General features: G+C 40.6%; 1 protein-coding gene across 1 annotated transcript in view; it reads left to right on the top strand.

Moving 5' to 3' along the window:
• Nucleotides 1-14,150, top strand: part of DCHS2 (dachsous cadherin-related 2) — a 333,064-nt gene that overhangs the window by 234,752 nt on the left and 84,162 nt on the right. Inside the window, exons 5-8 of the mRNA XM_056562413.1 lie at nt 652-1,659; nt 4,813-5,000; nt 9,369-9,468; nt 13,286-13,443. Of these exons, the coding sequence (XP_056418388.1) occupies nt 652-1,659; nt 4,813-5,000; nt 9,369-9,468; nt 13,286-13,443 (1,454 nt within the window). The remainder of the gene's footprint in view (nt 1-651; nt 1,660-4,812; nt 5,001-9,368; nt 9,469-13,285; nt 13,444-14,150) is intronic.

Consider the following 14,150-nt stretch of genomic DNA (forward strand, 5'->3'; position numbering starts at 1 on the left):
ATACAGTATTACATATTACACACATGGAGGAAACAAAATAAACATATAACACAAAAAAACATGCAGTCTTTTGTGTTTATGGGGTTTAGAGGTTTACCTCTCTTTTAAAGGGGTTATCCAGGAAAAAACTTTTTTTTATATATCAACTAGCTCCAGAAAATTTTACAGATTTGTAAATTACTTCTATTAAAAAATCTTATCTTTCAGTACTTATGAGCTTCTGAAGTTGAGTTGTTCTTTTCTGTCTAAGTGCTCTCTGATGACACATGTCTCGGGAACCGCCCAGTTTAAAAGAAAATCCCCATAGCAAACCTCTTCTAAACTGGGCGGTTCCCGAGACACGTGTCATCAGAGAGCACTTAGACAGAAAACTCAGCTTCAGAAGCTCATAAATACTGAAAGGATTAAGATTAAGAAGTAATTTACAAATCTGTTTAACTTTCTGGAGCCAGTTGATATATATGTATATATATATTTAAAAAAAAAGTTTTTTCCTGGATAACCCCTTTAAGCTCTTCGAGTGTTGACATTAGTTATTTTGAAACTTTCTAACTTGATTGTTTGGTGGGATGTCAACTGACGTGTAGCTGTTACAGTATGATTGCTCCATTTTAATGACAGTATCCTTTTGTTTTATATTGTTTTGTTCAGATTCCATTGATCCTGTATCCTACAGAATACTCTCTGGTGATCCGTATCAAATGTTCTCCATAAGTTCCCAGTTTGGTATTATTACAACGAGAAAGCAATTGGACCACGAGTCTCTGCCTGTTATTATTCTTACTGTCCAGTCACAGCTGGGGAGCTCTCCAGTCTTCACCAGTACACAGGTCAACGTTACGATAACTGACGTTAATGACAACCCTCCTGTTTTTCCAAGGGAGAATGAAATAATAATTGTCCCCCAGACAACTCCTCCCGGCAGTGCGCTGTATATTGCTCAAGCACAAGACCTTGATGATGGTTATAATGGATTCATCACCTACAGCATTGCCAGTGACAACCAAGACATGTTTACCATTGACGCGAACCTTGGAATTCTGTATCTAAACACAACATTAACCATGGTTTGTGAACATATTCTTCTGATAATGGCAGAGGACAACGGACATCCTCCCTTAAGTTCCCTACTTGCATTAACCATTAGCGTCACAAAGAACAATCTTGGCAATACGTTGACTTTCGGAAATCTGGTGCATCAAGTAGAAATTAATGAAGATTTTACTTTAAACTCTAGAATCATCCAGGTGAAAGCTTCCATGGATGGGACACCAGGTCAGCAGACTAGAATCATCTATTCCTTACTCCCTGTGAATTCCCTTACATTCGTAATCAATCGTAATACAGGATGGATTTCGTTACGCCAGTCTTTGGATTATGAAAAGACTAATATGTACAATCTTATTGTGGTGGCGAGAAGCATGGACCAGGTTGAGGAAGAAACGGCAACTACTTCTATCATTGTGAAGATTTTGGATGTAAATGACAATTATCCAATTTTCAATCAACATATTTATTTCTTCACTGTTCCTGAAAGTCCCACTCCTTATGGCGTGGTCGGGACAATCCGGGCATTGGACAGGGACTCTGGGAGGAATGGACAGCTCTCATATTATCTGCTGTCCGAGGAAAGTTATTTCCATATCAACTCCAAGACAGGTAATGCTACATTAATACCAAGTATTTCATATTCTTGTATGCTTTGAAGGAAAAGATAATGCACATCCTTCAGTATTTCACTATTTTATGTTTCTATTTTCCATAAATATTTGTTATAATTTACTTTAGTGAAATACTTTATGGAGACATATGTATCCTTGCTTTGTGTTTAGTATTTGTTTAGCTAATTGATCTATTCACTAAAATGTGCATGATGGCTAGAGAAAAATGGTAGTACCCTCGTCTGGGATATTTCATCCGACTTGTAAAAAATGTTCTGTCCATAAGGCGCTTTCTGGTTTTCGTTTTTTTTTATTTTTTATACGAGGCATGGGGGAAATAGGGAGGTTCTGCACCGAGCAAGCCCATTCCAGCTATCCTGCATTGAAAGAGTAAGACGATGTTTCCCAAACGAGGTGCCTGCAACTGTTGCAAAACTACAATTCCCTACATGCCAGGCATGTTGGGAGTTGTAGTTTTGCTACAGCTGAAGACACCCTGGTTGGGAAACAGTGGAGTAAGCCAAAGCATGAATGAGAAAAGACCCCTTAAAAGTGTGACTTTTCCATTCTAATATTAGATCTTGAGTAGCTTCTCCAATACTCCAAATCCAAATTCCACAGCTGGTAGTCATCCCAAATGGCAGCTACCTCTGCTAGGGCTGTGTTTTAGGGTAGTGTCACACATGTTGTATTTTACTACGTATTTGCTGCTGCATATTTTTCTACCTTTTGAAGTCAATGGATAACAAAATCAGCTGCGGATTTTGCTACCCATTGACTTCAATGGGTAGGAAAATACACAGCAGAAAATACGCAGCAATATACGCCAGGTGTGACCCTACCCTTACAGTTCCAGCAAGCTGACAGACACAGCACTCTTGCACAAACAGGTATCTATTTTGTAAATGCATCAGCTGCTAAAAGAGGTATTTCAGATACCAAGAATTATTTATATTTTGTCCTCACATGGCCAGACCAACTGTATTGTAATATATACTAGTTACCTGTACTGGGCCGTTTTCCCTACTGGAATATGTTGTGACAGTCAGGAAGTGAAGAAAAACCTGCCATCCTCTGTCCGCCTCCTCTCCTCTCTCCCTTTTCCTCTTCCCAACAGAGACAGAGATCATGTGACACTTTGTCCTGGCTTTCAGCAACCTTGTCTTGTAAGCCACACCCATTTATGAAGTCACCCTGGTAAGCCACGGGAACTTTCTAAATTAGTCCTACAAGTCACTCCCACCCTGTTTATCATTGCTTACCAAGCCACACCCTCATTTCTCAGCAGTGAGGACTGCTGGGAAATGTAGTTTTAATAGGGTTTTCAGCTGAGAGAAAATGGATGAAGTAGGCGGAGGAGGATGGTGCATTGGGGAACAGTAAATGGTGCTAGGGGGACTATGTAAGTACATTCCACATCATGTGGAGTACTTTTTTGTTTGTTTTAGGTCCCTAGGTAATCTCTTTAAGGGAACCACCTTTTAAACTTTGGGTTTCTTAACAAGGTTATAGCTGTAGCATGCTTCTATGGTGGGCTCACCCCTGCCCCAATTTTATTGATAGTTTTCATAAATAGATGTACTGTCTAGAAACACATCAAGTCCTCCTCTATATGACATTTTACATTTTTAATATACATTTACCATTTTGCAATCTTCACAGCAGAAATGTTTCATTATTCCATGCTGGCTTTATGTCTACACAAAACCTCATGTGGTGAATTGCATTCTGTAAAGTATTAGTCATTGCATAAAAACCTGTTATGGGAAAAACTGTCTTGCTATATTACAAAAGGTCAGCTGAGCTGTTAGGGGTATATATTACAGAGGTGTAGAAATAACAAAAAAATACTTGTCCAAGGGACTAAAACGGAGCACAATCTACTTGTCCCTCATGAAAATCCACACAAAGTACACAAAATAATTTCAACCAAAATAGTCTGTAAATACGGTCTTCCTTAATAGGCAGAGCAGACCTAAAAATACTTTACCCCTTAAGGACTGGGCCAATTTTTGTTTTTACCCTTATGTTTTTTTCCTCCTCGCCCTATAATAGCCATAACTTATTGTATTATTTTGATACTTTACATCAGCCCGATTATGGTGAAACCAAATTTGTATAGTTTCCATCATGTTTTAATAATTAAAAAAAATTTCAAACTTTTCAGAGAATTTTTGAATTGCCATTTTCTGACCCCTATAACGTTTAAATTTTTTCAGAAAATTATGCACACAGCAATACCAAATATGTTTATTGTTATTATGTTTACGTGTTTTTATATGGAAAATGGGAAAGGGGGAGCGATTTGAACTTTTAACACAGAAGGGATTATCCAGGAATCAAAAAAGAGAGATAATTTCTTTTAAAGACTGCTCCCTGTCTGTCTCCAAGGTGGGTGTGGTTCTGCAGCTCTGTTCTATTGAAGTGAATGGAGTCAAGTTGTAATAGCACACTCAACCTGGAGACAGACAGGGAAAGGTCTTTGAAGGAAAATCGGTCTGTTTTTTAAATTCCTGGACAACCCCTTTAATCCCTTAACGACCACAGATGTAAATGTACGTCCTGGTGCGGCAGTACTTTGCGCACCAGGAAGGACATTTACGTCCTGTACATGATCACGAGCATCGGAGCGATGATCGAGTCATGTGCGGCAAGTCCCAGCTGCTGATAGCACCCAGGGACCCGCGAGTAATGGCCGACATCTGCGATTTTCCTTGCAAAATTTCCTTGCAAAATTCCGTCTGAAATCTGCAAAATTTGTTGCACATTGAATTTAATATGTATTTTGATGTCCCAATCACACAGCAGAACTTTCGTTGCGGAAGTTCCGCCACAAAAATTCTGCTTTCCGGATTCTACAAAAATAACCTGTCTTAAAATTTTGCAGAATTCCGGGCAAAATCCCATTGAACTTCATGCAGCTTTCGACAGAATGCTGTGTTTTGAGCACACAGAAATTCTGCCAAAATTCTACCCAAATTCTGTTCGAATTCCACAAAACTGCAAAAATTCCGCAGGAAAAGGAATTTGAGAATAGCAGAATTTCCGCGGTGTGAACCTAACCATAGTCTTCTACCTGACTAATACAACATTGTTTTATACCTTTGTGGTTTTAAGTTCCTTAGTTTCCTTTCTTACATTTTCCTTACAGGTGAATTGATTAATTCTGCAGCCTTAGATCGTGAATATAAAGAGCATCATCACCTGACTGTGTTGGTCACCGACCATGGCACTCCACGCCGTAACGCCACAGCTACAGTTTACATTACAGTCAGTGACCTTAATGACAACAAGCCATTCTTTCCCCAGTTGCCATCAGGAAAGCAGCTGCACATAAAGGTTTGTCATACTGTACAGTAGTTGGAAAAAGTTTTATTCAATGCTTGATACTGCCATCTAGTGGTTATAAATTGTGTTTGCTCCAAACAGCTTCAAACTCATGAAAAAGTGCTGCTATGTCACAGTACAAAAATTTTAAAACCCGATTTTATGTTCTCACATTTGTACAATATGAGAAGCTGAAATTCATGGGATATACACCATTTGTAGGATTAGTCTGAGACAGCATATTGGTGATTCTCAAAACATAATCTTCTAGGAGATGTATTGATCTGCTAGGCGTCTCCTCACAGCTTATGGTGTATAAGACTGACACAAAAGAGGATTCTCTGAGGAGTTCAGGTTCGGGCACAGTCATTATTGTCTTGTAGCAAACCATCATATCTGATGCTGTAAAGAAAATCTGTCACATGAGGATAGTGTAAGGATGGTCCTGCCAGCAGAGTAGGAGAAGCATAGCAAATATGTTTGTGTGTGTGTATATATATATATATATATATATATATATATATATATCATCCAAATGGTATAGGTCACAGCAAAAAGTATGCAGACCCCCAATTTCAGCTATAGTGTAGCCCCCAATTTCAGCTATAGTGGAGCCTTTGTCAAGCAATGCTTGACAAAGGCTACACTATAGCCGAAACGTTGCACTGCTGATGACCTAAATAAAGGCCACAGCCTTTTTGAAATTGGGGGTCTGCATACTTTTTGCTGTGACCTATACCATTTGGATGTTCTGTATCTGGACTGGTTATCCGGATGGTCACGGGCATAAGAGCAGGGACTAGTGCTGTCTTCCCTTCTTGACGTACCGTATATACTCAAGTATAAGCCGACCCGAATATAAGCCGAGGCCCCTAATTTCACCCCAAAATCCCAGGGGAAAAAAAAATAAATAAAAATAAAGTTATTGACTCGAGTTTAAGCCTAGGGTGGGAAATACATCATCCCCCCCTGTCATCATCCAGACCCCCGTCATTAACACCCTCATCATCATCACCCTGTCATCATCCCCCCTTCATCATCACCGCCTGTCATCATCCCCTTGTCATCATCCCCTTGTCATCATCCCACACACCCCTTCATCATCCCCTTGTCATCATCCCCTTGTCATCATCCCACACACCCCCTTCATCATCCCCTTGTCATCATCCCCTTGTCATCATCCCCACCCCCCTTCATCATCCCCTTGTCATCATCCCCACCCCCCTTCATCATCCCCTTGTCATCATCCCCTTGTCATCATCCTCTTGTCATCATCCCACCCCCCCCTTCATCATCCCCCTGTCATCATTCCACACACACCCCCATCATCATCCCCTTGCCATAATCCCCCCCCTTCATCATCCCCTTGTCATCATCACCACATGTCATCATCATGGTCTTCAACCTGCGGACCTCCAGATGTTTCAAAACTACAACTCCCAGCAAGCCAGGGCAGCCATCGGCTGTCCGGGCTTGCTGGGAGTTGTAGTTTTGAAACCTCTGGAGGTCCGCAGGTTGAAGACCACTGCGGCCTTCGACATCATCCAGCCCCCTCTCACCCCCTTTAGTTCTGTACTCACCTCCGCTCGGCGCTGGTCCGGTGCTGCAGGACTGTCCGGTGGGGAGGTCGTCCGGTGGGATAGTGGTTCCGGGCTGCCATCTTCACCGGGGAGGCCTCTTCTCCTCGCTTCGGGCCCAGATTAGAGGCGTTGCCTTGACGATGACGCAGAGGAACGATGGTAATGAATGTACCTCTGCGTCGTCGTCAAGGCAACGTGACTATTCCGGGGCCGGGCCCGAAGCGCGGAGAAGAGGCCTCCCCGGTGAAGATGGCAGCCCGGAACCACTATCCCACCGTTCCCATAACAGGACAATTTATGGCCCATCTTAGTGTGAATTCTCCACATCTATTGTCTTAACCCCTGCATATTTGTGAGATGTAACCTGTGTCTTCTACTTGTGAGCTTAGATTTGCTTTGGACTTGATAAAGGGAGGAATCCCGAAAGCTTGTCTCTACAAAATGCTGTTAGTCCAATAAAAAAGGTATTACAAGATACTGCAACATTTTATGATTTGCATCTGCATCACTGGACTAATACGGCTACTCAAATTTACTATATATATATATATATATATATATATATATATATATACAGGTGAATACAGCAGCACACTGCTAGCACAAAGATACAGATAAAACATTAAATGCCACATTGCTACAATGCAAAAAATTTAAAAATTGAGGTACTTTGCTCACCATTTGGCCAAATAGTTTGGACCATCCCACCACGATAAGGTGACTTCGTTGGGACGGACCCTACACTGTGAATGTGCCTCTGTGCAATCAGTTAGCAGGCTTGCAAGGTCTGAAACATCCAGCACCTTGCAAACTATATATATTTGTGGAAGAAGATTCAGTTCCAGGGTACGTTCACACCACCTTATTGCTGTGGTAATGTATATATTTAATGCTAAAAACGGATAGTAAAAATGTATGCAGCTGTATGCCACACAACACAATCTATTTATCATTAGCCTACATTAAAACAAAAACAACAAAACAGATTATAGAGCATTTTTATAATGATGGGTTCCCTTTACAGTGAGGCATTAAGGATGGGGGGGGGCAGTAAATGGATTTCAGGATTTCCTCTGGAGGACCGAATATGACAATGAATGTTAAACGTATGACTGACTGCTCCAAGTGATTGTGGCTAGGTCATGAGAGCAATAACTTAGCACGAGTAGCACAAGTCATATTATTAATTATAGGATATGGTAGAATTATTCTGATATATTATTACAACCAGCTCAGATATGTTTTGTGATATTTCGGCTAGCAGCTAAAATAAAATTAATTATATATTTGTGACTGTGATAAAAATCCATATAAACAAGCTTATGAAATGTAGAAGCTGTCAACTTGGAGGCTGTTATCTGAGCTACCATGCGATGACGGCTGAATAGTCGGCTGGTAATATAGTGCCATCTACTGGAGCACAGGGATATTTCCTATTTCTGGGGTTATTTAGCAAGGTGTTAACAGCTTGGATAATATTAATAATTGCCCTTTGTTTACAGTATGTCAGTATCTTACTGAGGGGAGCACTGACTTTTAGTGCCAAGGTTTAGACATTAATGATTAAAGGGGACACAATATTAAACATTGTTATACAGTCTGTGCACTCACTACTTTACATTGTAGCAGAGTGTCATTTCTTGTATTGTCACATTAAAAGATATAAAATATTTACAAAAAATGTGGTGGGTGAACTCACTTCATCTATGTAAGATACTATATATACTGTATATATAATGCAAAGAGTGTACTCAATTATGTCAGAAATTGTGTGAATACCAAATATTCATCATTTTGCTAAGAAATATAAAACAAAAAGACAGCCATAAGGGAACTTACAAACTAATATTCCAGCGCAGACTCCTCTTTTACTTCAGGGCTAGGTCCAGCTATGATTTAGGGTGCATTCACACCACGTTTTTGCAATACAGTGCCCGTATACATTTTCAATTTGAAAACCATACAGAACCGTATTCAGAACTGTATGCATTGACTCTACATTGAAAACCGTATGCCAAACGATGCATCCAGTTGCATCCATTTTGCGTCTTGTATGGTTTTGTCCGTTTTTTTCCCTGTACCCAAAACCGTAGCCTACCACTGTTTTTGGTCCAGGTGAAAAACCGTATTGAAACCGTATACGTATGGGAGTCAATGGGAACCGTACAGAACCGTATGTGCATACGGCTCCATTCGGTTTGCACCATGCGGTTTTTGACTTTGCACAATTTTTTTTCTTGAAATTTCAATCAAACAAGTGAAACTTTATTCATAATGGAGGAAAAGTTAAAAACGTATACTTTTTTTTTTTTTTTAAAAGATGCAAATGGACATAATTTTTAAAACCGTATACAGGTTAAAATTTGTACCCACGTTGTGATACAGTTTTGTATGGTTTTGAGAAATCCGTTTTTCATCAAAAACCTGATACGGGAACTGTATTGCAAAAACGTGGTGTGAATGCACCCTTCCCCTTACCTTTTCTACACATCAGCCATTGTAGGCAATATGTAGTTTTATATGCCCCCTTTCATATAAATAAATGTTTATGTAATACAAGGATGTGCCTCATACTCCAAAATGGGTTCCACGTACATTGTGGCTTTCCCTTCTGGTTCATAGGTGAGGGTCCTTCTTTTATAATGTTTATGTTCCCTAGTAGATGATGTGGTTGGACATCATGTTGTTGGGCTGGAGCAAAGTCATAGAAACGAGCAAAGCTATGACTGATCATACTTAGATATGATATATATTGTAGTCTGTATTGTATTAAATTAAAAATTGTTATCTCTATGCTAAGGTTCCAGATGGCCAGCCAGGACATATGTTCGTGACTGCTGTTTACGCTAAGGATCCCGATGCAGCTAACAATGGGTCCGTTGTGTACTGCATGTCCTCAGGTAATGGCCACACTTTTATGTCTAGTATTGTTTTATTAAGGAAATTCAGTGGTATGTTTTTTTATGTTGTTGCTTGTATAGTGTATGATGAAATTATATTTTCTATGGTATAGCAGCATAATAAAGCAACTTACTAATATAATGTTATTAGCCAGACTGCACTGATCTTCCATATCAGCTGCCTGGCATGTGGCCGTGATGTCCGGTCACACTCTGTGAAAGTAAAGCTCCTGTGCCTCCTCCCCCCTCCTCTCCTATCAGCTTAGGAGAGACTGTTGATGTGAAGAGGGGCACTTCACATAACTGTTTATAAAATTTTAAAGCAGCAGGAAGTGTTTCTCAGATAAGACAACAGTGAGCTTGTTCTGATGAAAACTACTTTGATTGAGAAAGGATTCCTGCTGCCCTAAGATCTTAGAGGAGTAATATGAGTTCCCAGCTTCACATTACTGGTCTCTCTCTGAGCAAACAGAAGAGGAGGGGGGCAGAGAGAGGGGGCAGTGTTACATGCTTTCACAGCTACAATGCAGAGAGCAGAGCTAATATGGAGAGATCTCTGCACTATGACTAATACCATTATAATAGTAAGTTGCTTTATTATACGTTTTGACACCATACACAGGTTGTTTCTTCTGCTGGATAACCCCTTTAACAACTCAAGGATGCAGGGCGTACAGGTACGCCCCTGTTCCTGAGTCCTTAAGGACTCAGGGTGTAACTGTAGGCTCTGATCCCACTAACAAGGTTTAAACCGTTCTCACGAGCGGAGATGCTGGGCACCACCGATCAAGCCGATGCCTGGCATTAACCCTATAGATGCCGCAATCAAAGTTGATCACGGCATCTAGACTGAAATTAAATCTATCCCGGCAGCTCAGCAGAGCTGATCGGGACAATTGCGACAGAATCGCAATGTCCCGATCAGCTTACTGGACGATGGGAGGGTCCTCAACTGCTTCCTCGTCGTCCAATCGGTGATCTACTGCTCCATGCCTGTGCAGAAGAGCGCCAGTAACACTGATCAATGAAATTCTATGGCATAGCATTGAACAGTGTATGCAATCAAAAGATTGCATGGTATTGCCTCCTAAAGGGGGGGGGGGAAGTAAAAAGTGGTAAAAAAAATAAGAGAATAAATATGAATAAGCCCCCCCCCCCAATAATAGTTTTAATTACTCCCCTTTTCCTATTTTTTAAATAAAATAATGTAGTAAAAAAAATCATATGTGGCACCGCCGCATGCGTAAATGTCTGAACTATTAAAATATAAGGTTAGCTAAACCGCACGGTCGATGGCGTACACGTAAAAAAAAAATACCAAAAGTCCAAAATTATGAATTTTTGGTCACTTCATATACCATAAAAATACTTAAAAAAAAGCGATCGAAAAGTCCCATCAAAACAAAAATAGTACCCATAAAAACGACAGAACACGGCGCAAAAAATAAGCCCTCATATAGCCCCATACGCGGAAAAATAAAAGAGTTATAGGGGTCAGAAGATGACAATTTTAAACATACTCATTTTGGTTCATGTAGTTATAATTTTTTTAAAGTTACATAAATACGGTATCCCTTTAACCGTATGGTTACAGAATAAAGATAAGTTGTCATTTTTCTGAAAAGTGCACTACGTAGAAACGGAAGCCCTAAAAAGTAGCAAAATTTCATTTCACCCCACAAATATTTTTTTTTGTTTCGCCGCAGTCTATAAGTCATTACAAATTACAATTGGTGATGCAAAAAACAAGCCTTTATATGGGTCTGTAGGTGCAAAATTTTACACGTAATGATTTGTAGAAGGTGAGGAGGAAAAAACGAAAGTGCAAAAACAAAGATTGTTTTGAGTCCTGAAAGGGGTACTCCGCCCTTAGACATCTTATCCCCTATCCAAAGGATAGGGGATAAGATGTCAGATCGCCGCTGCTGGGGACGCTGCGAACTCGCTCTGTGCAGTAATGAAAGCAGAGTGCCGCAGCAGAGATCCCAGGGGTCAGATCCCCGCTGCTGGGGACCCTGTGAACTCGCTCTGTGCAGTAATGAAAGCGGGGTGCCACAGCAGAGATCCTGGGGGTCCCCAGCAGCGGGACTCCGGCGATCTGACATCTTATCCCCTATCCTTTGGATAGGGGATAAGATGTCTAGGGGCAGAGTACCCCTTTAAGGGGAAAATTGGAGTCCTTAAGGGGTTAAGAAATGTTTGCTTCTGTTCTTGTATTGCTATGCCATGTTTGTACTGTTTGGTTATGTACTGCGCAGAGTCCATAGACCTGTTATCCAAATTTGTTGCTGTACATGGAAAAGTCTTCATACCTTGTCAGAGCAGTGGAAACCAGGAAAAAAATTTGTTGGATGCCAGCTTACTGGAGCTAATCACAGCTCAGCTTTCATTTCTAAACAAGCTCTGGACAAAACCAGACAGTTTATGGTTTCAGGCTAATAAAGTAGCACCTTATACAGTTTCCACTGAGCGGAAGAGGTTTAAGGGATCCACAGAAATAAAGTTGTATCACTTAATAAATTAACTTAGTAAAATCTATTGTCTTCAGTATATAATCTGTCAAACAATGGTGTCATTTGCCCGTAGCAACCAATCACAGCTCAGTTTTCATTTTACCAGAGCAATGTGAGAAATAAAAGCTGAGCTGAGATTGGCTGCTATAGGCAAATGACACCAGTTTTTGTCTCAGACTTGATAAACCCTAGGCATTTTTGTTTTCCTTCATTATTATGTTGGCCAAACTACCAGAATATCATGTTAAAAATGGTGCAAGCTATCAGGACTGCAGAGAAATCACGCAATGGTATACTGGGTGTATTTTTAAACCCCTTATCAGACCCTATTTGCATGAAAACAGCAAGTGACATACATTAGTATGGTCAGCAAGGGCTGTATTAGATGGCCGGGCTGCATTGCAATATATGCCAATCTCATTGATTGGCGCTCATTTACAGAGTCTATTACACGGCTTGGTAATCATGTGGGGAGGGCTACACAAACAATCACTGGATTATTCATGCAGCACTTTGCCGTAATAAACCATTGGCTGCACGTCTATATGGACCCAATAAAATTTACAGCTAAATCATTTAATATTCACTCCTTATGAGCTGGTTTCATATGGGAGCTTATTTTGTTAGGGGAGGCTGCCAGTCTTTCCTATGAGACAGGTTCTCTAAAATAGAAACAAGATACTCACTTAAAGAGTACCTGTCACAAAACAAAACTAAATATACTTAATATATTGTTCCCTTTTTTCCTTATGTAATTATAAAACACTTTGCTATTTACTTTTCGTTAACATTTTCAACCTTTCTGTGTTTTTAATGTGATAAAAAATGGCCACTAGGTGGCTCTGTTCTGTTCCATGTGCAAGTCAAACAGTTAGTTTGGTCTCCTCCCGGCCTGACAGAAGACCAAACTTAGGAAGTGAATGCCAGTCATGGTGAGGCACAGCTCTCACAGGCTTCAGTGACGTTATGCCTGCTGGGGAACGCCCGCTTTCTCCTACCTGGAGCTCAAACAATGTGAGCAAGGGGAAAGGTATGATACAGAGCTTTTAAAGCTCAGAATTTTTTTTAGGGCAGGAGGGCTGCTAAGAGTAGTTAGGGAACATAATCTGAGTTAGTATAGAAAATATGGTTTGATGACAGGTACTCTTTGACAAGGCCTCTGAAAAATTAAAGAAGCAATCTAATTGGTTGCTAGGGGCAATTGTTCAACATTTTTCTCTGCACAGGTTATGATAAATCTCCCCCTTTGTATATTTAGAACTGTCATTCTTATATATATTTTTTTTAATATTTTTTCCCTACAGATGATGATCTCGATCATTTCTTTATTAACAGTAGTAGTGGAGAAATATGGACAACTCAGATGCTGTCAGCAAAACTAAGGTCCCACTATCAGCTAACAGTCACTGCACATGATCAAGGCGTCCCCCCTCTGGAGGAATATGTCATGGTTAACATTGAGGTAACTATAACGGAATAAATAAAAGTGGTGAGATGTGTCAAACTAGAGCAAGCAGTCAGGTAGGAGTTTGGTTTCCAAGTTTTTTGTGAAAGTAAAAACATCCAAATCCTTAACAGGTTTTACATGTATAATGTAGTGTGTACTGCTAAAACATGTAGGAAAGCACCGATTATAGTAACATGTACATGTGGGTGTGTAGGGGCAGTATAACACCATTCTGCCCCTGCATGTATGTGCCTATGAGGATAAAGCTGACCTTGGTGCACCATTGGAGTTGTCAGCTGACAGTTTTGATTCTTCATGTATCCTCAGAACAGCAGGAGGTAGACACTTTACTAAGAAAACTACCTTAAAGGGGTACTCCGGCGCTAGGATCATCTTATCCCCTATCCAAAGGATAGGGGATAAGATGCCTGATCGTGGGGGTCCCGCCACTGGGGACCCCCGTGATCTTGCATGCAGCACCCCGTTACAATCAGTCCCCGGAGCATGTTTGCTCCGGGTCTGATTACTGGCGATCAAGGGGCTGAAGCATTGTGACGTCATGGCCCTGCCCCCGTGTGATAGGGGATAAGATGTCTTAGCGCCGGAGTACCCCTTTAAGGTAGTTTTCTCAGTAAAGTGTCTACCTCCTACTGTTCTGAGGCAACATGAAGAATCAAAACTGTCAGCTGACAACTCCAATGGTGCACCAAGGTCAGCTTTAT

This window comes from Hyla sarda, chromosome 1 (genome assembly GCF_029499605.1).
Source record: "Hyla sarda isolate aHylSar1 chromosome 1, aHylSar1.hap1, whole genome shotgun sequence".
Lineage (NCBI taxonomy): Eukaryota > Metazoa > Chordata > Amphibia > Anura > Hylidae > Hyla > Hyla sarda.